The sequence below is a fragment of the Pteronotus mesoamericanus genome, unplaced genomic scaffold (assembly GCF_021234165.1).
Source record: "Pteronotus mesoamericanus isolate MK-2021 breed Mesoamerican mustached bat unplaced genomic scaffold, CSHL_Meso_final contig_25, whole genome shotgun sequence".
Lineage (NCBI taxonomy): Eukaryota > Metazoa > Chordata > Mammalia > Chiroptera > Mormoopidae > Pteronotus > Pteronotus mesoamericanus.
Window position 1 is genome coordinate 10,878,198 of NW_026555105.1, and position 25,427 is coordinate 10,903,624.

The 25,427-nt window shown below is 52.8% G+C and overlaps 1 protein-coding gene across 4 annotated transcripts; it reads right to left on the reverse strand.

Moving 5' to 3' along the window:
* Positions 1-519: 519 nt before the first annotated feature.
* Positions 520-23,838, reverse strand: HNF4A (hepatocyte nuclear factor 4 alpha). 4 transcript variants are annotated; one of them, XM_054573712.1, is made up of 10 exons: positions 23,617-23,838; positions 19,658-19,832; positions 18,487-18,581; positions 13,027-13,133; positions 12,150-12,305; positions 8,667-8,754; positions 7,836-7,991; positions 4,478-4,744; positions 2,049-2,171; positions 520-955 (listed from the first exon to the last, which is right to left on the reverse strand). In XM_054573712.1, the coding sequence occupies exons 1-10, from the start codon at positions 23,729-23,731 to the stop codon at positions 813-815; spliced, it is 1,425 nt and encodes a 474-aa protein (XP_054429687.1). In that variant the 5' UTR covers positions 23,732-23,838; the 3' UTR covers positions 520-812. The 4 variants fall into 4 exon arrangements, with proteins under 4 accessions (XP_054429687.1, XP_054429685.1, XP_054429688.1 ...); XM_054573710.1 differs by having other exon boundaries at positions 2,019-2,171; XM_054573713.1 differs by having other exon boundaries at positions 4,508-4,744; positions 23,617-23,837.
* Positions 23,839-25,427: the final 1,589 nt, after the last annotated feature.

Genomic DNA, 25,427 nt, shown 5'->3' on the forward strand with positions numbered 1-25,427 from the left:
GCTGCTGGGGCAGCTGCCCACCTCAACTTGTTCTTTCCTTGTTGAGAGCCTGTCGGGATCATCACTCCCAACCAAGGGGTCCGCCCAAGGGTCCCAGCCACGCCCCCGAGGAAGGGAAGAACTGCGGGTCAGAGGCAGAAAGGGTCTTCCTTCTCCACAACCTGCTACACTGTGTTCGGCCCCAGTCAGCACTCTGAAAATGCCCCCAGAACGACTGGGGGAATTGTTCCCAGGCCTCCCTCTGCCTCTGGAGAGGTGGCTTTGGAGAAACCGGCATGCTGAGGTGGCAGAGGCAGATGGAGAAGAGCGCTGGAGGTTGGGGCAGCAGAACAGGGAGGACAGGGGGTCGCGGTCTGACCCAGCTGAAAGGGCTCCCCGTCTGTTTCTGGGCACGGCAGCGACAGCCGGGCGGGGGGAGGAGGAGGACCCAGCCTGGGGCGGAGGGGCCGGTGTGGGAGCAGGTCCCGCGTCGTTCCGGGGGCAGTCCCCTGCGGGAGGAGCAGTTGGGGCCCCTGCGGGAGGAGCAGTTGGGGATGGCTACGGATGAGGGAAGGCAGTGGCTTTGGCAAAGCTGTCCAAGGCAGCAGAGGTGTTCCGGCTGGGATCTCCCCAAGGCAAAGCCCCGTCATCCAGAGCAGGGGTGTGGCAAGGTGACGTGGCCCGCAGCCCGAGTTCTTGGGCCCTTTGCCCTTTTCATTACTGCTCTGGGACTGGCCCTGTTGTCACAGCTTCCTTCACTGTGACCAAGGGACCACCAGGGGCTCTCTGAAGGGGCTGGGGAGCCAGCAGAGCCCCCGGCCCCTGGCGGCTTGCTAGATGACTTCTTGCTTGGTGATAGTCAGCTGGGGGATGGCGGACGGGGGCTTGACGATCGTGGCGATGGCCCCTGGCAGGAGCTTATAGGGCTCAGACCCCGAGCCACCGGGCGGCGAGGGCTGTGGAGTCTCAGGGGTGGCTGGAGGGACAGAGAGACAGAGCGGCTGCTTAGAATGCCAGCCCTTTGGGGAGTGAAGGAAGAGCCCTAGGAAAGTTCTCCCCCCTCTCTGGGGCTAGTTTCCTCTTCTACAAATGAGAGAATAAAGCTGGGTAATCTCTAAGGCCTCTGACGCCCAGGCTTTCTGAGTCCCAGATCACAGCCTTCAGCCCCGAGAGGCCTGGGAGGCCGTGGCCGGGCCAGGGTTGTGGTCAGGGCCTTCTCCCAGGTCCCACCCACCCCATCTCCTCCATCATTCGATGTGGAAGTGTGGGCTCCTTCTCCCAACCCGGGGCCCAAGTCTGCCTCTCCCCTAGGACGATAGGACATGTGGTAGGAATACCCATTCCCGGAGAGAAGGAGCAATAGTTGATGAAACACGAGGGTCTCACTAAGTGGATTTAAAAATACCATTTTTCTGATATTTAAGTAGACGAGTAACAGAAATTAAGTGGCCTCATCCCCATAATGGGTTCAGAAAGCAACTTGGACCATGGCGCGCTTGGCTAATTTTACTCAATGGACGACTGTCCTAAAGAACAATCTCGATGAAATGAAATCTCATTTTAGTGGACTGCCTCCTCCCAGTGATAATCTGACTCTGAAGAACTTTGCCAGGGACAAACTCACTCTTGTGAGATTTTGTCTCTGAAGAGAGGCTAGTCCAGTGGACACTCCAACCTAATAAATAGTCTTACCCAGCTGGGCTAATGCAGAGCCTTACCCAACTGAGGAGCCTTATTTAACAAGCAGGTTTACCTAGTGCACAGCCCCTGAGGGCGCTTTCACCCTCATGGACAGCCTCACCCAGTGGGCAGCCCCACCCGGTGGGTTCCCTCATCCCCAGGGCAGCTTCCTTCAGTAGACGCTGACAATCACCTCGCTGGATAGAAGCCTTAATAAGTGGGCAATCTCACCCCCCATTCCTGCCCTGGAGCACAGAGAACTGTCACATCCTGGTTCTCATCTTCTAGACCCGACCGTCCCCTGGCTCCCTCTTAGGCCCCAACCTCACCCCTCCTTGAACAGGGCCCACGTTGCCCACCTGCCTGCCCCCTGGGTCGGGGCCACTCACACATCTGTCCATTGCTGAGGTGAGCAGGCATCGTGTTGGCAACAATGACGTTGGTGCCCATGTGTTCCTGCATCAGGTGAGGGTGCAGGGGGTGATGGGCATGCGTTGCATCGCTGGAGGATCCTGCAGGTAGAGAGGGAACTCAGTGAAGGGGGGATAAGGACCACGGGCCTTGAGCCACCGTCTTCCTCAGGGGTGGCCAGTCAGCCTGCCCATCCCTCACTGATGACGCCTACTGGGTTCCTAGTCCTGGGTTAGCAAACTGGGGCTCAAGATCCCATCCATAGATTTTATGAGGGTACTGAGAGACCCAAAAAACCAAGAGAACAAAAGTGATTTAAAAGAAATAAGGAGCAAGTGAGGAAGCATTGAGATAATTCAAATATTATATTGAGCATTGATTGGATGTTACTATAATTGATTTAATCAATGGCTCTCAAAGTTCATCGGCATGAAGTCCTTCAACCATTTGGTCCCACCTCACCTTTCCGCCTCATCCCCACACCTCCACGCCTCCATGTCCTCAACTCCAGCTCAGAAATTTCCTCCTTTGGGAAGCCTCTGCTGATTCTCCCCACTCCAACAGGAAGCAAACCTCTCCTTCCTTGGAATGCCCACAGTAAGTAGTTTGCCTGTAAGTTAAGTCAGTAACCCGTCCTTCGGGAACAACCACTCCTGCCTGTGAGCATCACAATGAGCCCAAGCTGCCTCGCTCGGCCCCTGCTTCCTACCCTTCCGGCTCACTTCGGCTGGTACCGTCACGGCGAAAATCCTTCAACCCGAATGAGGCTGCCAATTCACTGACCCTCAGCTTTACCATCTACCACCCCATCTTTATTTCTCTGGCAGGCCAGCCAAGACTCCATTGCCCATTATTGCCGTCGCTCCCTCCCATTCATCGTTAGCTCCCTCCTAGCTCCCCTTCGGAGTAAAACATTTTCCAAGGGTGAGTCTACCCTTGCTATGTGCACTTCACTTTCCCACTCACTCGCTCGCTCTGCAACACCTCCCGGTCTGGCTTCCTTTCCCACGGTCCTCTGACACTCTCCTTTTCACAAGCGCCAAGAGCCTCCATGTGCCAATCCAACGCACACTTCCATCCCTCTCCTGCAGAATTTAGTGCCATTGAATCCTCCTTAAAACATGCTCTTCTCTTGGAACTTCCCTGGCTTTGCTTCTGTCCCCTGGCCAGTCTTCCTCCAATCTCCTCCCTGGCACCTGATGGCTGGGACACCACAGAGCTGCCTTTCATCCTGAGCTTTGGGCTTGTGCTTGAGCAACAGACATTCAACTGCCCCCTTAATAACTCAGCTTGGATATCTGATAGGCACCTCAAGTTTAACTATGGTCTAAAATGAACCTCTTGGTCCATCCCTCGCTACCACCACCACCACCACACCCAGCATCAAATTGTTTTTTCTCAGTCTTCCCATCTTAGTAAATTGCCCCACTAGAATTCCTGTTACTCAAAGCAAAAACAGGTTTCATCCTTGACTCTTCCCCTTCCCCTCCTTCCCCACATCTGATCAATCAGCAAGTCCTATAGGTTCTTCCTCCAAATAGATGATCGAGTATTCCCTCTGCTGCTCAATTCCCAGCCAGGCTTTAGTCCAGGCCCCCATCACCCTCCCTCTGACTGCAGACAACGCTCCCGGGGTCTCCCGCCTGCCCTTCCCCCCCACGCCCAAAATTCAGTTGCTACCCGGAAATCAGAGTAGTTAGCTTAAAACACTCACCTGATTTTCACTTTTCTTATAATGGTTGTGTGAGAATAAAATCCCAGTTTCTGACCATGGCCTATAAAACCATAGGCTTCTCATTTGGCTTCTGCCTGATCTTTATCTTCATCTCACACAATTCTCCCATCTCACAACTTTATCCTTCCTCCCCTGATACACTAACCTCTCCTGCTTTGGGACTTTTGTATTAGTTACTTCTGCCTAGAGTGTTTTTCTCTTGGCTTTTAAATGTTCTATTTCCTTTCACTCATCAGGTCTAAGCACAAAAATCACCATCTTGGAGAAACCCCCTTGTTTAACCTATTAAAAGAGGCCCTGTTTCAGTTATGCTGTACTGTTCTACCTGGTTATTTAAATATCTGCAGTTACGCTCTTTATCATATAATTCATTATTGCCTGTTCCCACGGGCCCGTGTACACACGTGCACACACACTCACACAACCACCAGGAGGGCAGAGATCTGGTTCTCTGCTGAACCTCCAGCACTTAAAACAGTGCCTGGCATGTGCTAGGTGCTCCATGCCCTGAATGAATGGACCATTGTCCCCATTTTCCTGATGAGGAAACTGAAGCTCAGGTAGCTTAAGGGATTTGCCCAGAGCCACAGAGTGAGGAAGCGATGGAGCTCAGAGGGGAACCCAGGTCTGCGTGCGTTTGTCTCTTGGAGAGGTCCCTCTGCCCTCGCCCACCTCTCAGCCCCTCCTGGGCCTGGCACGGACCTCCCAGCAGCATCTCCTGCAGCAGGTTGTCGATCTTGGCCATGCCGAAGAGCTTGATAAACTGGATCTGCTCGATCATCTGCCAGGTGATGCTCTGCAGGGTGGGCAGGAGCAGCAGCAGCTCCCCGAAGCGGCCGCGCGAGTCGTACTGGCGGTCATTGATGTAGTCCTCCAGGCTCACCTGCACCTGGGACCGCAGCCGCTTGATCTTCCCCGGGTCGCTCAGCCCCTTGGCATCTGCAACGGGAGGGGTGGGCAAGGGAGGGCAGGGGGCCCCGCTGGAGCATCTGGAAAGTGAGGACCCAGACCTCCCCTGACTCATAGGCACCCGATAGGGGGCCTAGTGGCCCAAGGTCACATCGCAGTCCCCAGCAGCGCTGGGATGAGGATTCCGGATCCCCAGGAACCAGAGTTCACTAGGGCAGATGGTAGCTTCCTGCACTCAGGCAGAAAAGTGTTTCTGTCACGTTTCCTGAGATGTAGAACTGGGAGAGGGAAACGAGTGATGGAAGACGGGACTTCAGGAACATACACTCACTTAGCAACTTCCTCATTACATTGAGGAAACTGAGGCATGGAGCAGGGAAAGGACTTGGCCCAGGTCACACATCTAGTTGCTGACAGATCCATGATGTGGACTTGGGGCTCCCGACTCCTGGGGAGGTCTGCTGTTCATACCTCAGCCCACGCTGCCTCTGCTGCCCTCGAACAGTGTCCCCACCTCTCCGTTCCCTTGCTTGTGCCATCTTGGGGTCTCAGCTTGGCTTTCACCAGGAAACCTCCACCAGGAAAGCTTCTCCATTCCCCACTCCCTGAGTCTGCACTGTGAGTGTCCATGACGTCCCCAAATTTCTGAGGCTGCTGGGCTGCACGGGAGGCGACTCTTCCCCTAGCCTGCGAGCTCTATGCAGGCAGGCCTACATCTCGTTTGTTATTTTAAACCCACCGCCTAGCACCATGATTGGTCAATATTTGTTGAATAGGTAACTAGAGGAAAGGAGAGGTAGCTGGATGGAAAGATAAAGGAATGAAAAAAAAGTCAATGGATAAATTCTAGATCCTCAGTCTCAAGAAGGGCACTCAAGTACTCCTTCACTAGACAATCTCAAACTTCATGGAGGAAATGCATTTATTTCCTAAAGTAAGTGGCAGAAAGAGAATTTCACCCTCACTCCCAGTCCAGGGCTCTCTCCACTGGACCATGTTTGTGCGTTCTTTTACTCAGTCAATAAACTTTTATTGAGCACCACCTACATGCCAGGCCCTAACTAAGTCACCTGCCCCTCCAAGCCAGGCAGCTGACCCTGACTCAGCATCAGTAATCCAACACTTTTTGCTGAGCAATGATTCTGTCCAGTGCTGAGCACTCCAGGGAATGCAGCCTGGGCCAGGCTTTCAAGGAAACTAGACCTAGAAATCTTACCCTTTAAGAAATGGGGAATAACATGTAGTAGGTAAGAACAGAGGCTTGAGAGCTGGATAGTCTGAAGTTCAAAGCTGAGCTCTGTCATTTCCTGGTTGTGTGACCTTGGGCAAATTAATCTATCTCCCTGTGCCTCCGGTTTCTAACCTGCAAAATGGGGATAATAATCCCAACTTCGTAGGTACCGTGTCGCAAATAATAAGTGAGATAATCCACTTAGAGTGTTTAGAATGGCACCTTAAAAAGCATTCCATAAGTGGGGGTCATCTTCCTCTTCATTACCATTATTGCTAGAGGTGACCTTCATGCAGGTGGGGCCTTGCTCTAAGACGGTACCTAGCACATAGTAGGTCCTCTCTAAGATGTAAGGAGGGAAGGAAGCAAGCAAGCCTTTGGCGGCCCAGGAATCTTGACATTGTTTATATAAAATCAGGCCTTGCACACAGACATCACCAGAAATGCAGATGGAAAGTCAGTAGATGGAATGGAGAGAGTTGAGAGCTGAAGGGAAGGGTGGGGATGCAATACAGCAGACCCCGCTTATCTGTGGGAGGTACGTCCAAGACCCCCAGCGGATGCCTGAAACCACAAATAGAACTGAGCCCTTTATGTACCTTGTTATATACCATACTTTTTCATATACACACATACCTATGATGAGGTTTAATTTACAAATTAGGCACAGTAAGAGATTAACATCAATAACTAATAATACAATTGAACAATTATAACTATACAGTTATAACTTATATTGTAATAAAAGTTCAGTGAATGTGATCTTTTTCTTTCTTTCTCAAAATATCTTATTAGACTGTATTCATCTTTTCACTTAAAGGAAGCACTTCGCAGCTTCTCTTTTGAATGTCTGAGTTGCCAGCATCACTTCTCTGGCACTTCGGGGCCATTATTCAGTAAAAGAGGATTACTTGAACAAGAGGACTGCAATACTGCGGCAATCCTTCTGATAACTGAGTTGGCCGCTAAGTGGCTAACAGGCAGGCAGCATATGCACGGTGAATAGCTGGGGAAGGGGATGATTCACGGCCCCAGGCAGGGCGAAACAGGAGGGTGCGAGATTTCCTGCACCACTTAGAACACCGTGCAATTATAAACTTACAAATGGTTTATTTCTGGAATATTCCATTTAATGTTTTCAGACCGTGGTTGACCACAGGTAACTGAAACCGCAAAAGGCAAAACTGCAGACAAGGACGGCTGTACTTCCACCCTGCTGGGTGAAGGATTAGAAAATCCTCTCCATAGGTGATAGAACAAGAAATAAAAGCGTAAGTACATAACAAATGTTATGAAGGTGATCAATAGAGACACTAAATTAGCCATACAAATATATTAAGAGGATGGGGGAGAAAAGATGGGAATGGTGATAGAGGAAAGTGGAATCCTCCACTAGCCTAGAAGGAAGAATACGATCTAAAAACGAAAACCAAGAAAGAGCAGGCTGAACATCTTACTTAGAGCTTGAGGTCGTGGCCAGAAGAAACAGTCAAAAGAATCAGGAATGGTGCCCTCCAGGGAGTAGGCTTTAGCAGGGGAAGTGGGGTGGGGGGTACTATTTGCTTTTTAAGTATGTGCAGATATCATTTTGACAAAAATTTATTTAAGGAAAAGTAGCAAATATAAAAGGAAAGAAAAGAAGGAAGATAGGAGGTAAAGGGAGAGCGGGAAGAAGGGAGAGGAGGAAAAAAAACAACCAAGCCTCTGGAGTCAGTGCGCCCTGTCAAGTCATGCCATCCCCTTGAACCTTGATTTTCCTCATCTGTTAAATGGAGCTAATAAAAATGCCCTCTTCCGCTTGTTGTATTAAAGAGACAAGGTTGTGAACTCAGGGTACAAGTCCGACAGAAGGCCTGGAGCATCAGGGTGGCCGGGAGGCATGAACTGTACCTGGGTCAAAGAAGATGATGGCTTTGAGGCAGGCGTACTCATTGTCATCGATCTGCAGCTCCTGGAAAGGCAGCACCAGCTCGTCGAGGATGCGCATGGACACCCGGCTCATCTCTGCCAGCTCCGGGCAGTGCCGCGGGATGATGTAGTCGTTGCCTACATGGGTTGGAAAGGGGAGGGGATGGGGAAACCACCTTGGCGGCGCCCCTTGCCCCGAGCTTCGAACAGGCCCTGTCCTTGGCTGCTGCGATGCAGCTGGTGCCCCCCGGGGACTGTCATGCCCATTTTCCAGATGAGGACGTTAAGGCTCAGATTGAAGGAATGAGTTGCTTAAAGTCATTGGACTGGGCCTGGAGCCTGGCTTCCTAGGACCCTTCACATCACCCAAGTTCCATTCTTCAACAAGACCCTCAAGACTGACGGGCAACTTAGAAGGCACCAAAGCATCAAGATTAAGGGCCTAGATTCTGGAACCAGACTGCTTGGGTCGAATCCCAGTTCTACCACTAACAAGCCTGCTATATTTGGATAAATTTCTATGCCTTGTTCTTTTTTCCACGTATAAAATGGGAATAAATAACAGAGCTTACCTCATAAGAGTTTTTATATTAAAGGAGCTGATATTTGTAAAGTGCTCAGACGAGGACCTGACCCACAGTGTGATTTATACAGGCATCAAAATAATAAACACACATGCCATGAAGGCATAGGTGACACAGGCTGGGGGCGGTGCCATTTCTGCCTGTGTCTTGCTCCTGCTCCAGAAAGCGCATCAGAACGCAGAGTAACTCCAGGGAGAGCCCTGAGTGTGCTCGGGCAGCCGCCCCTCACCTAGCAGCAGAACGTCCTTGAACACCATGGATCGCTTGGTGGCTCCGAGCAGCAGGTGCTCGCCGGCGTGGGCTCTGAGCAGGGCCACCTGGAAGAGAGGAGGGATGCTGTCTGGCATCTGCCCCCACCCCCAGGAAGGCTGCTCCTAGCCGACTCACTGGCCCTGGGCTAGTCAGCTGCATCTTCGCTTGCCTTTACCTGCCTGAACGTAAAATGGACATCAGGAAACTGCTGCCCTCTTCCCATAACTGATCGAACCAGGGGCCTGGAAAAGATTCTATAGGAACCCAGGAGGGAAAAGGCATGCACTCAGAACAGGGAGACCAACGCTGACTCAGACCTTGAACTTCTGCGTCCCTGGACAAGTTGCCACTCCCTTCTGGGCCTGGTTTATGTGCCTGGTGAAACGGTGACCACATTCTGGGTGTGTTTTTTTCCTTTAGGGGCTCAAGGGCTTTCATCAGACTCTGAAGAGTTCTAAAAGTTCTGAAACTATGGGTCCCAAATTCCTACCCATGGACCAGCTATGAGAGATTATGAAGAGTGTTTTATAAAAACGCAGACTCTTAGGCCCTACAATCAGAGACTCTGATTCTGTACGTACGGGGCTGGGCCCAAGGATCTGCACTAATAAGTTCCCCAGCTGACTCTGATGTGTGCCGCTGTGTCTGGGAAACCACGACTCCAGAAGATCTCCAGGGCATCTGCTCACTTGACATTGCAAGGTTCTAGGATTCTGGGAGTGAGTTACAAGAATTTGGACTTGGATGTTGGTTCCCGCCCAAGGCAAAGGGAGGAGCACTGGTCTTTGGAAGGGAATAAGCTGACAGACCCCTTTGCTGCAGAAAGGACAAGGCTGCCTCAGAAAACTAAAGTCAGAGGTAGGAGCCCAGCCAACTCACAGGAGGACAGGGCCTGCCCTTTCCGAACCACCTGCTTTCGTGCTAGCAGGAGAACGGAAGGGTGGGACAGACAATAGGAGCAGGCTGGTAGCCTCAGGGGTCTCACCTGCGAGGCTGGGTTTGGGAGTTAAGAGGTCTTTTAGCAGGCTAAGTTCTGAAATAAAATTGCTTTTGTTTATTCATTCATTTGATTGTTCTTTCGGTCATCAAATATTAAGTGCCTACTAATGGACAGACACTTTTTTAGACAATGGGGACACAGTGATGAAAGAAGAGGAAAGGAGGATGAGAAGAAGGGAGAGAGAGAAAGTGAGAAAGAAGGAGAAAGAAGAGAAGAGGGGAGCAAGGAAGGAAAGGAAGGAGGAGGGAAGGAGGGAAGGGGAAAAGAGGGGGGAGGGAGGGAGGTGAGGGCTGCGTGATAAAGAGCAATGGGGCAAGAGTGACTACATGAACCAGGAGGTCAGAAAAGGCCTATCCAAGGAGGTGAACTTGTTCTAAGGCACATAGTACACATTCAATAAATATTTGTTTGAAAGAAGGAAGGAAGAAATGGGTCAATGAACGAATGAGCAAACTAGTTAACTTCCTCTCCAGATCTAGCCCCTCCTGGGCAGCCACCGGGCCTTCCCTAGTCTACCTTCCTTGTGGGGATGACAGGAAAAGAGGAGAAATGGCAAACAGGAGGTGCGAGTGCACTTTCCACGACCAGGACAAGGATGCTTATTATGGAGCACTTCTATACTGTTCGCCCAGCACTGTGCTGGGTTTTTGTCACATAATCAGTGGCTCTCAAACTGAGAGGCCGAAGAACTGGCATCAAATCCCAGCTCTGTGGCTGCCTTGCTCTGTGACCTTGGGCAAATCGCTTCCCCTTTCTAGGTCTCAGGCCCCTTATCCAATGCTACCCAGCCTTCCAGATTTCAATGGATTGATGTCCCAAATAAAACAAGAAGTAAACATACTTGGAAGGTGGTTCCTGGGGCAATCTCTATAGATCTGGGGTGTCCTTTGGAAGAAAATGATCCCCAGTTCTCCTAGGTATGCCTGCTCCTCCCCCACCCCCATCTTGAGCAAGATGAGCTCCTTATATTCCATGAATGGGGAGCTAGGAAGCCTCATGGTCCTGGGTCCAGTCCCCTGACATGGTGGCTGTTCTGGGGACTTGACCTGGGGGTGAGCAGGCAGGGGGGGTGTTAATGATTGTCCTGTGTTATTGGCCACCCATCACTGCTCTCTGAGAATGCTCTGAGCCCCAGCCAGGGAGGTTTGGGTGGGAAATCGAGGTTAACAATTGTTCAGCTTGGGGGTGTCTTGTTGCCCTGCTGAGCCCCTGGGAAGGAACAGGAGGGATTAAACATTAATGCAGACTCTCCAGCAGAGGGGACCGGGGCCAGAACATGAGGAGCAGGGGAGAAAGCAGGGACAGCTCTGCCAAGATCCCTGCCCTGCCATTCCTCCCAACGCAGGGGGAATCCACGTGAGAGGACATCCGATCCGGACCCTGTGTGAGGCTGAGGACCAGCCAAACCAGTGTTTGTACAGCACACCCCGCCGTGGGGTACTGATGGGTGTTCCAGGAGAGTCTGGGTGTCAGAGGAGCTCAGAAGCCCTGGGTCCATCCCCACAGCTCAACAGACGCCTTGCCTGTGGGGCTTCTCAGGAAATTTAATAAACTGACGTGCATTGCCAGTTCTCTGTGCAACACAGAGAATCCAATGCACCAGGAGTTGATACCTCAGCCCTGGCCATTGGTGACTCCGAGCTTCGCTCAGAGCTGAACAGGTGACCCAGCCCAGCGTTCCTTTCCCAGACAGGGGAGACGTCAGCAGAGGCCTAATGGGGGCCCTACACGGGAGCTAGCGTTTGCAGCATCTCAGAAACTCATTTGTCCTTTGATCCTCCCCCACCTACACAGTCCCCATGTTCCTCCTGAGACATTTTTGTCATGCCAAAGAATGTACTTTGGGAAATAGAATGCTGAGTTCAGCCATCCTAGTGGGTACAAGGAAGAAACTGACATTTAGGGAGGCCAGCGGGGGCCGGGCCCTGTGGAGGTGCTCATTTCATGATTTACATTTTTCAGATGGTAATGTCCTCAATCCTTCCAACAACTTCCTGAGGCAGGTATCATAATTTCCACTTTACAGATGAGAAAACTGAGACTCAAAGACAGGAAGTAGTCTGTCCAAGATCACACAGAGAACCAATCTCAAAACCAGGGCTCAATCCCAAACCTCCTGATTCCTGGCCTTGGGCCGCTGGACTTTGGAGCTTGCTTGCCTGGTTCTAATCCCAGCTTTGCTGGTTACTAGCTGTGTGACCTTGAGCAAGTTACTCAACTTCTCTGTACCCCAGTTTCCTCATCTATAAGATGGAACTAATAACAGCACTACCTCATAGTGTTGTTGGAAGGATTAAAAGAGTTAATATTTGCAAAGCGATTTTAGAAAGATTCCAGGACATACGAGCATTATGTGCATTTTGTTAAATAAAATCAAACCAGTCCAAGGCTCGATGCCAGGTGGGCCAGCAGGACCCTTCTGTCCAGGCCCCTCCGCCCGCAGCCCACGTGGACCCACACCTGGTCGTCCAGGGGGAGTTCGCAGAAAGCCGGGATGTACTTGGCCCACTCCACGAGCACCAGCAGCTGCTCCTTCATGGACTCGCACACGTCCGCGATGCTGGCGATCTTCTTTGCCCGAATGTCTCCATTGATCCCGGAGACAGGGGAGGCGATCTTGGGGAGAGGAAGGAAAATGCTGGGGATGGCTGGGCCTGCAGCACACTCTCGGAATGCTGCGCAGAACCCCTCCTCAGGTAGTGTCCCTGTCTGGAAACGGGGAGATGGACAGTGCGTGTCTTCTCAGCTCTGGGGGACGTTCAGGGGGAAACGGATGGAAGGGAGAATGATGAAGAAGGCAGGTGGAAAGGAAGAGGGCTCCCTCTGGGCTGTCACCTGCTGCCTGTCCCCACCTTTTCTTCTGCTAGCTCCTCAGAATCCCAAGAAACCCCTCAGTCCTAGGGGAGATGCAGGGAAAAGATAATCATCCTCATCGGATAGATGAAGAAACCACAGCCGAAGAGAGGTGCTGTGACTTGCCCAAGGTCACACGGCAAGAGGCTGGCTGAGTCCCAGCTTGTAACTCTGTCTACTTGTTCACTGTTCTGTTCTCTTGGGGCGAAGTTGACCTCAGGTCATCAGTGAAAGCAAAGACTCTGCTTGGCCTGAGCAATGCAGGCCGTGGGATGGGCTACAAAGCGCCCCAGGGTGCCAAGCCTGGGTTCAAGATTCGTCTTGGCTACTAAACTGGCTGCGTGACACTGGACTCGGTTTCCCTTCTGGGATATCTGAGGGTCTTGCTTGCCGCTGCTCCAGGTTTGGCTGGGGAGGACGGGGTGGAAGTGACTCCTCTTTGGTGGATGGGGGTCCCAGGTGGGAGAAGGGGTCACCCTGGTACCTGCTGGGACAGGACCTCGGCCTGCAGGAGCGCATTGATGGAGGGCAGACTGCTGTCCTCATAGCTTGACCTGCGAGTGCTGATCCGGTCCCGCTCATTTTGCACAGCTGTGAGGACAGCAGAGAGAGGTGAGGGGGGAGGGCGGGGGTGTGGCGGGGGGAGGGTGTTCGCATGACAGATGGGGAGTGGGTGAGGTGCGAGGGGAGAGTTAACTCAGAAAGAGATTCTCAGTGCTGTCCTGCCGCGAAGGAGACACAGCTGGAGGTGAGTAGGAGGGGGCGTCCAGGGGGCAAGGGCCCAGGTCAGCTTGTGGGGAGGAGGGGAGATGACTACTAACCCAGCTTGGGGAAGAACTTTCCAAGTGCCAGAACTGCCCCCAACACAATGTGGTGACTGCAGGAGCAATCCACCCGTCACTGGGCACGTGCAAGACAATGACTTAGCAGAGGGCTTAAAGGGTGTCTTGAGCATTGCAGAGGGGTTCTGTCTAGGTAACAGATTTCCAAGTTCTGTTTCGGAAAATGGTCCCTTTCTTTCCAGATGAAAACATGCAAAACAAGCAAAATGAATTTTCTCTGGGTGACACGAGATGGCCCAGGGGCTCTGTGGCAGAAGGTCTTGACAAGGGGACCTGAGGCCACACCTGACCTGGCAGCCTCATCCATCAGCAGGAGCGGCATGTGCTCCAGACTAACCTTCTCAGAGACAGCGAAGGACGCTGTCCCCCTGCCCCACTGCTGAGCTCTCTCTAGGAACGCAGAGATCTGGGGCCTCTGTCCACCAGGGTCCCACACTCCACTACGTGTCCCCACCCAGGCCAGTCCTGGCCTAAAATGTAAGAAGTACCTTCTGCCGCCTGGCCTGTCCCTCGGACGCCGAGAGGCAGGCCTCCCTGCGCAATGAGGCTTGGAGGAAGCTGGAAGGAGGCAGCAGTGGGTGGGAGGAGACCCAGGTCCTGTTCCATATATTGCCACTCGTTCCCTGAGCGCTGGTGGGAATCACCCCCTCTCTCTGGGCCTCCATTGCCCCATCTATCAGCTTTTGCCTACCAGAGAGCTCCTCTGCTTGCTCCCCCTCTCAGGAACAGGCAAGCGGGGAGACTCTTTCTCTCGCATAGCACCTCTACGCACGCCCCACACGCGTCAGTAATCCTTGCTCGGAATAGGTCCTCTGGCCCCACTCTCCCTGGGCCCTGCCTTCTCTTCCCTGGAGCAGTTCAGGGCCTCCTTGCTGGTCCCTTTGCTTCTGGCCTTGCCCCTGCAGCCTGTGCGCCTCTCAGGGAACTGAAACCCAAGCTCGGGTCATATCCCTCCATTGCTCAAAACCAGTGCCTCCCCACCTTACCCAGAGTGAAGCCACAGCTCATCCCTGCGGCCTTGTGTCTCTGATCTCCTTTGCCCACTCTGTCGCCCAAAGCTGCCCCCACTGCTCCTCAGACACATCCCGCCACCCTCCACCAGGGCCTTGGCTGCCGCTCTTCCTGCCCCCTCAGATCCTCTTCCCCATGGCTTAGCTGCATCTTCATGCCTCTCCTGTCTCCGTGCAAATGTCATCTTCTCAGAGATACCCTCACTGACCACCTGTCTGAGGTGGCAGTCCCTCCTCCTGCTCTGCCCTTCGTCCTGCTTCACGCTTCCTCTTGGCACTTACTGTAGAATTCTAGGTTTGTTTCTTTACTTTCTATCCCTCTCTGAGGAGGAAAGCTCCAGAAAGAATTTCCTTCCTCTTACTCACTGCTGTGGCCCCAGCGACCAGAACAGAGCCTGGCGCACAGTAGGTGCTCAATAAGTATTTGTCGAGTGAATGATAGAAGGTGCCGGAGGACCCTATGCCCTGTTTCTCAGTGGAGCATTGATATCCCAGCTATTCAACTTTCTCTGGATTTCACACATTGTTGAAATCAGAGAATGAAAGTCAGTCTAACTGGAGCCAGGAGTCAGTGAAATAAAATAGACGTCCCAAGATAAGAAATCTCTCCGGAGACCCACCAGCCTGCCCAGGGCCAGCTCCCAGAACCACTCCCAGCACCAGGCAGGCCCCAGCTGCCCCGCCCACCCTGCTCCCACAGCGCTGCCCGCACCGCCAGGGCGCCGAGGAGGCAGGCCGAATAAAAGGGCTGCTGTCAGCAGCTGCGGATTGGGCTCCTCAAGGTTAGGCCGGCCTTATCAGTGCCCGGCGCGAGCTCAGTCACGGAATGATGTTTTCTAAATGTTTGCTCAGTATTAGCAGGGTCGGGGACCTAATGTAACTTCTATTGAATATTAACCAACCTGGGCAGAGGCGGAGAGGAGGATGAGCTTGTCTTTTCAGAGAACCCCTGGATGGGGGCCTATAGGGGGCTGGGCTGGAGTGCCGAGAAGGGCCCCACCACCAACCTTCTCCACCCCGGCCCTGCTTCCTGCTCTGGGTCTCCGATGCCGGGAGCCTGACATTTGTCCTAGGTCCAGCAGCTGAGGCTCGGGTAGGTGATGGATTGTAGGAAAGAATTCTCGACCTGCTGTTGTGCCCACAGACCCCCAGATTTCTCTCCAGAGTCTTGGTCACTTCAGGGAACCCACGTCTGGCCGCCACGGAATATCCTCTGGCCAAGACTTACAGGTCTAGGGGAGTTGGAGCCCTTCCTCAGGGTCAAGGGCTTTCAGGAATCTGGACCCAAGAGGATTCCTATGCTGGTCCTTCCGCCTCCCCCACTTTTAGTCCTGGGAGCTTGGTGTCTGCCCAGCTCTGAGAGCCTGAGCTCTAGCTCTGACTCCACCTTGGAGCCGATCATGTCACTTCTCTGGCCTTAATTTCCCCTTCTGTAAGGTGGGGAGGAGGTAGATTTGATGGCCTCATGTACACCTGGCTGGTCTATAAATTTTGTTTTCAGCCCATACCTTCCTTTCCTCGGGGACTGCTTAAAAAAAAAGTGTCAGGTATGGAACATTATAATTTGATATCTGTATACTCTGCAAAGTGATCATCCTCAAAAGCCTAGTGACTATCCATCACCATACAACTGACCCCTCAGGGAATACTCTTGGGTTTAAATGCCCAAACCCTGCTGAGACTATCAAGGAAGAAAAATGAAAACTTGTCTCAACTCTTCTGATCCCTGCGGCTTCCAAAAATCTCCCTTGTCTCTGGGAACTTCCAACCAGGCTGAGGAGCGGTGCTGGGACTAAAAGATTTAGGTAGAGCTAGTAATACCCTTAACTTCCCAGAGTTTGACCACAGTGGCAACTGAATACTTTGCTACCCTGGCCTGTTCTCAAAGCCATCAAGCCACATGTGCACATGACACAATCTCAACCCAGGCGTGTAAATAAGCACCAACATTTACTCGTTTACGTTGACTTGCCACCAACCAATTCTTCTATCCCCCTGTCTTGAGCCAAGAAGCAATGGGTATTTTCAAGGCTAAGCTACGGCAAAATGGCGTGGTGTGCCCTCTTCCCTTCCAGGTACAGGATACAGGCCTGTGTCTCCTTGGCAGCTCAGGGGAAAGACCAGGAAACAAACACACAGGTCCCAGAGTCTGTGGTGAGGTTCACAAAGCTGGGAGGGATCATTACCAACCCCTGCCTTTTGTAGAGCCCTGAAGGGGCAGGAACTTCCTGGAAATGACACACGTGAAAATGACTCGATGCTTAACAAGAGACATGTGTAAAGACTGACCACAGCTGGACCGGGCCACACACAGCCTTGGAAGCCTGCCAACCCTTCTCCCACCTGCCCTGTCGCAGGCATGAAATTTTAACATGAGATTCATTTCTCTTAAACCTAGAATCTTAGACTGCAGGGTAATAGAATCACTGACTGTTAGAGCCATGGACTAGTAGGTGCTTCAACTATAGTTCTCAATCTTCCTCTTGCTGCCAGCTGTTCATACATACAGAGGTGGGCAAAAGTGGGTTTATAGTTGTGAGTGTGCAAAACAAAGTCTATTCTTGTAATAGTATTTATTATTGTATTGTTTATCATTATTATTAGCCTACTTTTGCCCACCCCTGTACACCACATTCCCATTTGTAACATTTCTCATTCCACAGAGTGATTCACAACTTGGAGGTGGCAGTGGGTAAGCGAGGCTCAGCCCCACTGAACATTGGGCGGAGGGGGGGGCGGCATTTGCCCTTTGAAAAAGCCCCTTCTCCACCTTGAGAACCACTGCGGTCTGGATGCTAGAACTGTGTAGAGAGGAGGAGGGGCTGCTCCTTCATCGGGGTCAGCAGACCCAGGTTTGGAAACAGGACTCACAAGCTCAAACCAAGGCCGTGTTAGGATGAGGAACAGATGTTTTCCAGGGAGGGAGCAGAGAAAACAGGGTCTTAGAGCCAGACGCAGGGGAGGAGAGGCTGCCACAGCTCAGGAGGCTCAGGCAGGTTGGGCCCCTGGTCTCTGCTATGGGGCAGAACAGGAATAAGGGGTAGGAGGAGCACAGGACCAGACCCATGGTTTGGCTGGGGCATCACAGCTGGCAGCTAGAAGTGAAGGCCTGGGGCCAGTCCTAGGGCTGGGAAATGTGAGATGAAAGGAGAAAAAAAGACTTGAAAATGAAGTGACTTTGAGAAGCAGCTAAAAGATTTTTGCTTCCTGAGCTTGGGCTGAAAAAATTTTAGATGTTCCTGCGGTCTGGAGGGCCTAAAGTAGGTGGCACGGAGGTATCCTCCAAACATCAATGAATTGAGTGCGTAGCCCTGGATCCAAACCCCAGCTCTTGCACTGGCCAGCAGTGGGGCCTTCGGCAAGTCACTGAACCATTCTGCGCCCCTGTTCCCTCATCCATGAAAGGGGGGAACAGTGATAGCGCTGGCCACATAGGGTTGTCATACGAATGAAAAGAACTGTCCGTCATGGAAAAGCCCAGCCCAGTGGTTGGTGTCTGCCAGTATCAGGAGGCCTGCAGAGACCTTAATCAACGTGCCCCGGCGTTCCCCTCTCCACCACCCAGGACAAGTCGGATGCCTTGTTCTCCTTCCCTAGAACATGAAAACCTTGACTCACCTGATACTCAAGAGTGATGACTAAGGAACTGGGGCACTTGCCCTTGAACAGCTCAGGAACAGAGCCACCCCCCAATCATATTTGCTGAGTCAATCATATTTACATGGACATTTGTAGTATCATTCTCTATACCTTTCTTAATGTTTGAAATAGTGTATATATATTAAAAAGACAACAACAACAACAAAAAACCAACACCCGACTTGGCTGCCCGGTGGTGGTGAAGGCAGGCAGGGGTGGCGGTGGCTGGGAACCCACGTAGCTGACAGTGGGAGCTTATCTCTTTGAATGTTCTCAAGACCAAGCCCAGCCCCTCCCTATGGTCAGATTTCTAGGCCCTTCCTTCTCTCAGCCATCAGCCAGTCACCCTGGGGCCTGTCACCGAGTCATAAAGTCGTGGCCACAGTTGTAAATGACTCCGGGGAGCCGCGGGCGCGGGTGGGGCAGTGGTGGCAGGGGAGGGCCGAGGCTCACCTTCCTTCTTCATGCCAGCACGGAAGCACTTCTTGAGCCTGCAGTAACGGCACTGGTTCCTCTTGTCTTTGTCCACCACGCACTGCCGACTAAATCTGGGGAGGGCTTTGGATGGTTGGATGGAGAAGGGACAGTCCTCCCGCTCCCAGGATTGAATTAGAACCCTGGCCGTCTGGTTGATTCCCAGCCTCTTTGCTCTCGCCCTTCACCCTTCTCATAGTAACCATGAGAAAGGCTCCATGGTGTCCAGCCTTGTCCTATTAAATGTGGGGAAACTGAGGCTCACAGACACAACATGTAGACCTGGATCACTCAGCCTGGTGGTAGAGCCAAGTTGGGAACCCCATCTCCTTTAGTATCAGAGCACCACTATTCCCACCACATCCTATAGATGCCCAGAGCCCAGAGCAGGATCTGGTTATAGCTAAGGCTCAATACTTGGTCCACATAAGCCATTTTCTGGAGGGGGTATAAGTAAAGGCAGTGCCCCGCAGTGGTAGTGGGTAGAGCCCTGAGTATCAGCCCGGGCTCAGCCATTGATTCATCTGGGTGACTACAGGCAAATTGCAAGCCCTCTCCAAGCCACAGCTTCCTCCTCTATAAAATGGAAATAATAAGACTAGCCACCTCACAGGGGCGTTGACAGGGGAAAATAACACATTCATGGAGCTTGGCACAGTATCCGCACAGGCAAATGCTCATAACCAACGGCTACCGTTTTATTGTTGTTGTCACCCAGAATGGCAGACATTTTTAAAGGAGGGATCTCCAAGCTTTAGGAAGACCTTGGGGTAGGTGGAAAGGCCAGGGGCCAATCTCCAATTTGCCCGAGAAAGAGCACCAGGTTGGGGGATGGGCCCCATCTTCTGAGGCCTCAGAGGCGGCTTGATAGTCAGCCTCATGGATCCTTCCTGGCTAAATGGGAAAAATGGCAATGAATGTGTAGGACTTAGCATGGTGCTTGCATACAGTAAGTGCTCATAAAGGGGCAGCCGATAGCTTTCTGATCAATGAATGAGGTGCCTAGAATGGTTGTTCACATCTGAATCCACAAGGCCTTAGAAACCAGAGAAGGCTTAAAGACCTTGAAGGACAGACCCGGGGGAACATTAGGCCAAGTGTGCTCATTTCCCGGCTGGAGAAATCAAGACCCCGGGAAGGGACTCCGCACCTGCAGGAGTACATGTGGTTCTTTCTCACACTCCTCCGGAAGAAGCCCTTGCAGCCGTCACAGCTCGAGGCACCGTAATGTTTGCCTGTGGCCCTGTCCCCGCAGATGGCACACAAGGCACTGACACCCAGGTTGTTGGCTGCATTGAGGTTGGCACCTTCTGATGGTGATGTGTCTGCACGAGAAGAAAAAAGAATGAGGACTCGGGAGGGTCAGAAAGTCACGTCCCAGAGGCCCTGTTCTTCCTGTGGTTTAGACTTACAAACAAATGAGTGCTATGGTGATCTCCCCAGGGCTTCAGCCTCAGCCAGAGTGCAGCGCTGTTCCCACTCCCTCAGTGACATTGCTTGGGCAAGCCCCCTCACCTTTTGGAACCCCTGTTCGGCGTCTCTAACTTAGGGATGGTTGTGACAGTGACTTCACAGAATTGTTTGTGAGGCGTGGTAGAGACTGCTAGCCCAGCCTTCTCTGGGAAGTAATGAAAAATCGGCTACCCCCCAGGATGCATCCAACCCTTATAGACCCTGATTGGGCAGAGGGCGCTGTGGAAGGGACAAATACTTCCCCAGCATCTGCCCAGAACCAGGCACTGCCCCTTATTTCTCATGGAGTAACTAGGCCTGGTGGTCTTAGCTTAGTGCCCAGAGGCCCTGCCAACTCTTCTGCGAAATGAGAAGACATGCTTCAAGGACAGTGGCTACAGCATCTACATAAATGCGAGGAGGGCCGCGTAAGGGGCAGGCGGCAGAGATCTTGGATTGAGTGCTTAGGGTTCTGGGTGCTAGTGCTGATGCTGTGGCGTTGGGCAAGATTTTTTTTCTTGCTTCAATTTCCCTTGGGCCTATGTTTTCCTAAATGTAAAGGAGGTAGTTCTATGGGTCCAATGGTTTTAATTTTTTTTTTAATTTCAGTAGCCAAACTCTCTTTTTATAAGCAAATCTCCCACCAAGAATAGACCTTTTGGAGAAGACAGTAAACACTATGTCCTACCTCCCCCGAAAAATGCATACGTGTGCACACCATGTCCTTTGTGTGCACACAAAGTCCTAACACATGTGTCCTCACAGAAACTCTGAATCCAACCTTGAATTCCTAGGTAACATCCAGCTAAGAACTGGAGAGGGGCATGGCACTGTGTTAAGAGCACAAAGTCTGGAGCCCTCTGCCAAGCTGGAATCCCAGCTTGCCCACTTTTAGCCCCTGCGACCTTGGCTGAATTAATTAACTTCTCGCTTTCATTTCCTCACTTGGGATACAGGAGAGAAGGGCCCTAGGGCTGTCGTGGTGAGTCAGGAAAGTGCTTGTCATCTAGTAAGCACTAAGTCAGCATTTGTGAAATAAAAACTTTTCTTCAGAACAAAACTGTCAGAAGACTTGCAGCCTCCACGCGCAAGCAGACGCCACTGCGTTTCGTTCCGCCGTCGCCTGGCTGAACATCTCCTAGACTCCCGAGGGTGCCCAGGAGTGCGGCCCCTCCACTTGGTGAATTATTCCCGGAGATGGGGATAATTGTTAAGCCGTGCTGGTGCCCTTTCTCCCTCAGCCTCGCCTCCCCAGACCCCCGGGAAGAGCTGACCCCACAATTCCCGGCCATTCAGGTTGAGGTTGGGGGAAGGGGTGCCCACATGCTGGGCAGGATGGGCTGGGTGCTGCCAGGTGTATGCTTCACCCCCAGATCAGCGGATGGGTCCCATTCTCTAGGTGAGAACGCAAGGCTCGGAGAGAACAAGTGGCTTGCCCAGGGCCATCACACTGCTGCTAATAGAGGAGCCAGATATACGGCCCAGGTGAACTGGGTGACTACGGCCTTAACTGCCATTGTGGGGGCATCTGTTAGGGCCTCTGAAGCGAGGAGCCCCTGCAGCTGCTGGCTCTGAATCGGAGGTGGGGGACAGGCGGAGAGCTATCCTTGGAGCCTTTGAGCCACCAGCCCAGGACACATGCCTAACATAACCTCAATTCGCAGACCATTTCAAACTGCAGTGAAGAAGGTGTGAGCCCTTCTTACAGATGTTCAGAGTTCCCGAGGTGATGCATCGGGGGCCAGGGCCAGTCACCAGTGCCAAACTCTCAGGCACCTTAGTTAGCTCGGCAGGGCGGAGGGTGGGGGGAATGGGGTGGGGGCGGGTGCTATTATTTATTCTCATTTTACAGATGAGGAAACTGAGGTTCCAACAGGAAAGGCACTATGTCGGAATTTGGGCCCTGCTCTTTCTGGCTCCAGAGCAGGAGGCTGTCCTGTCTTCAGGACGCCCAACTCAGGGGCTCGGCCTCTGCGTCGTTGGGAGCACAGGGCTCCAGGGAGCTGGAAGTGTGAGCTCTGGGGGGTAGATGGCGCCAGCCCCAGGGAGCAGCCTGGGGCTGGGCGGTGGCCAGGAGTTGACAGCACACACTGTCCCTGTGGGGTCACACGGCATCCTGCCTGGTGCAGCAGCTCCTTGTTTACCATTTCCCGCATGTTTTTCCCTCAGTTTCCTCATGTGACCCTTGCACACCCCTAAAAGCCAGCCGGCAAGCAGCTGTGGGGTGATTAAGCCCACTTTAAGAAGAGGCCAGCAGAGGGGACGTGACATACCCAAGGTCACACAGAGAGTGGATGCAGGGGCAGGTGAGCACCTGGTGCGACTGACCACAGACAGTGCCCACTGACCACAGGCAGAGTAGTCACCTCTTTCTGGCTGAGCCGAACTGACCGCAAGCCTTAGAGGCCTTGGCTGAAGCCGGTGGCCAACTGACCTCGGCCAGCCGCCACCCACTTCTCCTCCGAGCCTGGCTTGCCACCAGTTAGGGACCTCTCTCTCCAGAAACTTCTTGGCTTCCAAGCTTCTTTCCTTCCCCCACCTCCTTGTGCAGGAGAACCCCCTCCCCCCTTCAGAGGGGCTCTGGGTGAGGTGGGAGCAGGTGCATAAACCTGGGAGACATGTACAAGTAACCAGATATGCTCAAAGACAAACATTGCTGATGAGAATCTCATTTGGTGAATGGCAATGTCAAAATCCTGCACAACATGTCTACATAATCGTGCCCGTCAGAGAGTGCCAGCCCCCAGTGCAGTGAGGTGCATACGCACACGAGCAGGTACACACAGAGCAGGAGTCGGAATCTCCCTGTGGGACACATGTGCCTGGGAAACGCAAGACACGCAAGCAAGCCCACACCCACGGTACATGTGTGCAAACATCCAGACACATGTATATACATGCACTGCCACTTACATGCCTAAGCAAGACAAACACAGGCACCTCTAGAGATACCAACCAACATGGATCCACTCAATGAACACAGAACAGGTGCACACAGACAAATGAACGCAAACATGCAAATGGTTCCCACAGGCACATGATTGCCAACTCAGGACACCATCCACTCACCCACTCACAGGGAAACCCAGGCGTGCGCACCACACCAAGAGGAAGGCACGATCACACAACACGCACACGCACGAGCACACACACACATTGAGCAAAACTTCCCTGAGAACTCCCATTTTCTCTAAGTGGGGCATTTACCTCAGGAAAGTCCCAAAGACACCCTAAAACACAGTTGTGCCTCCATTCACTGTCTCCAGGGACTGAACGTACCTTTCCCTCTCCCTGGGGCTAGGCGAAAGGGATTCCAGAGGGGGCCGTGTTGGGCCCACACTGGAGCTGGATGTCAAGAGGGAGCTCGCCATCATATCCCTGCTCCCAGTGACACGCTGAATGGGAAGGGCTTTGAGGTACCAGGAGCCGGAAGGCCCTGGCAAAAATTCCTGGGACCTACTTCTGCTGGAGATCTGCCCTTGCAGGCCGCCCCCGACCCAGAATGCTGCTAGTCACTAGACCTGGGCACCTTCCCTTCACCAGGCAACACCTGGGCTGCCCTATTGAACCAAAATGGCCATTTTCTAGGATTCTCCCAACCCAAAACAGAGTGCCACGGGCCCACTCCCAGACCTGGGCACACCTGCCCCCACCTACCATTGCCCATGGCCAACACCTGCACATTCTCAAATTCCAGGGTGGTGTAGGCTGGGTCCAGCGCAGCACTGTAGTCGGCCATATCCATGTCGACAAGCGTTTTGGAGAGGCGCATCCTCCCCCTCCACACCTCAGTCACTTGCGCTGCCCAGGATGCCCACCACGCAGGCTCCAGGCCCAGCCGGCCCCCGCCCTTCCCCCTCCCCCTGTCTCCTCCCAGGTGCACTCTCTGCCTTCCTGCCTTTCAAACTGTCCTCTGGGAGGATCTCCCAGGAGTCTTGGCCTAGCGTCTGGGAAGGGGTGGAGGCTCTGCCAGGGAGGGGTGGGGGTTAATGGTTAATCGGCTCCCCCACTGGCGGATAGGCTGGGCGGGGCCGCAGGGATTTGGCTGTTTGTTGGCTTCTGGCTGACACTCGGAGTGCTGTTACAGCTGGTGGGGCCCTGGCTCACCAATATTCAGTTATTGATTCCGCAAGATGGAGAGGCTAGCTCACCGGCACTTGTTTGACCCCTGACTCAGCCACCCTCCAAGTCATTGTCACTCCAAGTCAGGCATTCTAACTGATATGCTAGGACACTGACAGCCACCACCGAGGCGCCCCGACTCAATGACTTCCCGAATCATTGACTACTACCCTCAATGCTCTTACAGAGATAAAGCTAACTCATGGCTCAGGAATTGAAAACTTAAATCCCAGGCTCCAGACACCAATCTTCTGGATCCTCGTCCCAGGAGCTCCCTCCCAGTCTCCCACCCCCCTTAAGAACAGAATGAAGTGAGTGTTTGGTAGGGCCAGACTCACCTCTGGTTCCACTCCCCTGCTCCCCATGAGCCCACTGTGGCCACCACTAGCCCCCACAGCACCCAGCTGTTCAGGTCCGGACAGACTCCATCTCTCATTCCCTGCCTCCCCCCAGAACAGGTGGCTAGCAAGACAAGGCTTGCAGCCCCAGGGACCTGGATTTGCACTCAGGCGCCTACCACCTACTAATTGTGACTTTGGGTAAATGATTCTCCTCTGTGTGCCTTTTACAGAGGAGAAAACTGAGGCTCAATCAACCTCAAGAGTGGAATGAATGTTCAATGGGATGGCCACAGTAAAACACCAAATGGTGCCTAGCAAGTGTCCTTCCCTCTCCCCCTGTCTTGTCTCCCTTGCTTCCCTCCACCCACCTCCTCCCTTTGGAGCGGGCACCACAGGACTGCCACCTGAGCAGCTGCACAGAGCCCCATACTCGGGCCCTGGGTGTCGTTTCATACTCTGCTGTTGCTGAAATTCTTAATAATTTCTGAACATGGGGTCCCACACTTTCATTTTGCACCGGGCCCTGAACACAGAGCAGCTGGTCCTGCCAGTCTTCAGCTCGTGGCTCCCCCATTTCTCCTCACACCTCCAGTCCTCGCCGCCCTCTTTACGAACACTTCTGAGAGCTCCCAGTCCAGCTGAGGAGGCAAGGTCGCAAGGTAGAAGGCAGAACTCACTGGGCAGAGGTAGAAGGACCGAGGCTTGGTGGCCTGGGGGCCTGCTCTCCTCTGCCAGCTGGAAGGACCAAGGTGGCAGGATTTGGTAATACCACAAGGAAGAGTGGGTGAATTAGCCTTGGCCGGGTGGCTCAGATGGTTGGAGCATTGTCTAGTACTCCGAAAGGTTGAGGGTTCGATCCCTGGCCCAGGCGCACATAGGAGGCGATGTTTCTCTCCACCCCACCCCCCGCCCACCTTCCACACTCTCTAAAATCAATAAACATATCCTTGGGAGAGGATTTAAAAAAAACAGTGGGTAAATGGGCAAGAGTAGGTAAATTAGTGA

What these genes read in the sequence shown, in the direction of transcription:
- HNF4A (XM_054573710.1), bottom strand. Translation starts at nt 23,731, where the DNA reads ATGCGCCTCTCCAAAACGCTTGTCGACATGGATATGGCCGACTACAGT. An exon ending in GGTGTTGGCCATGGGCAATG is followed by an intron (nt 19,833 to 23,616) that starts GTAGGTGGGGGC and finishes CTTCTCGTGCAG; the next exon opens with ACACATCACCATCAGAAGGT. An exon ending in CCGAGGTCCTGTCCCAGCAG is followed by an intron (nt 12,306 to 13,026) that starts GTACCAGGGTGA and finishes CCTCTCCCCAAG; the next exon opens with ATCGCCTCCCCTGTCTCCGG.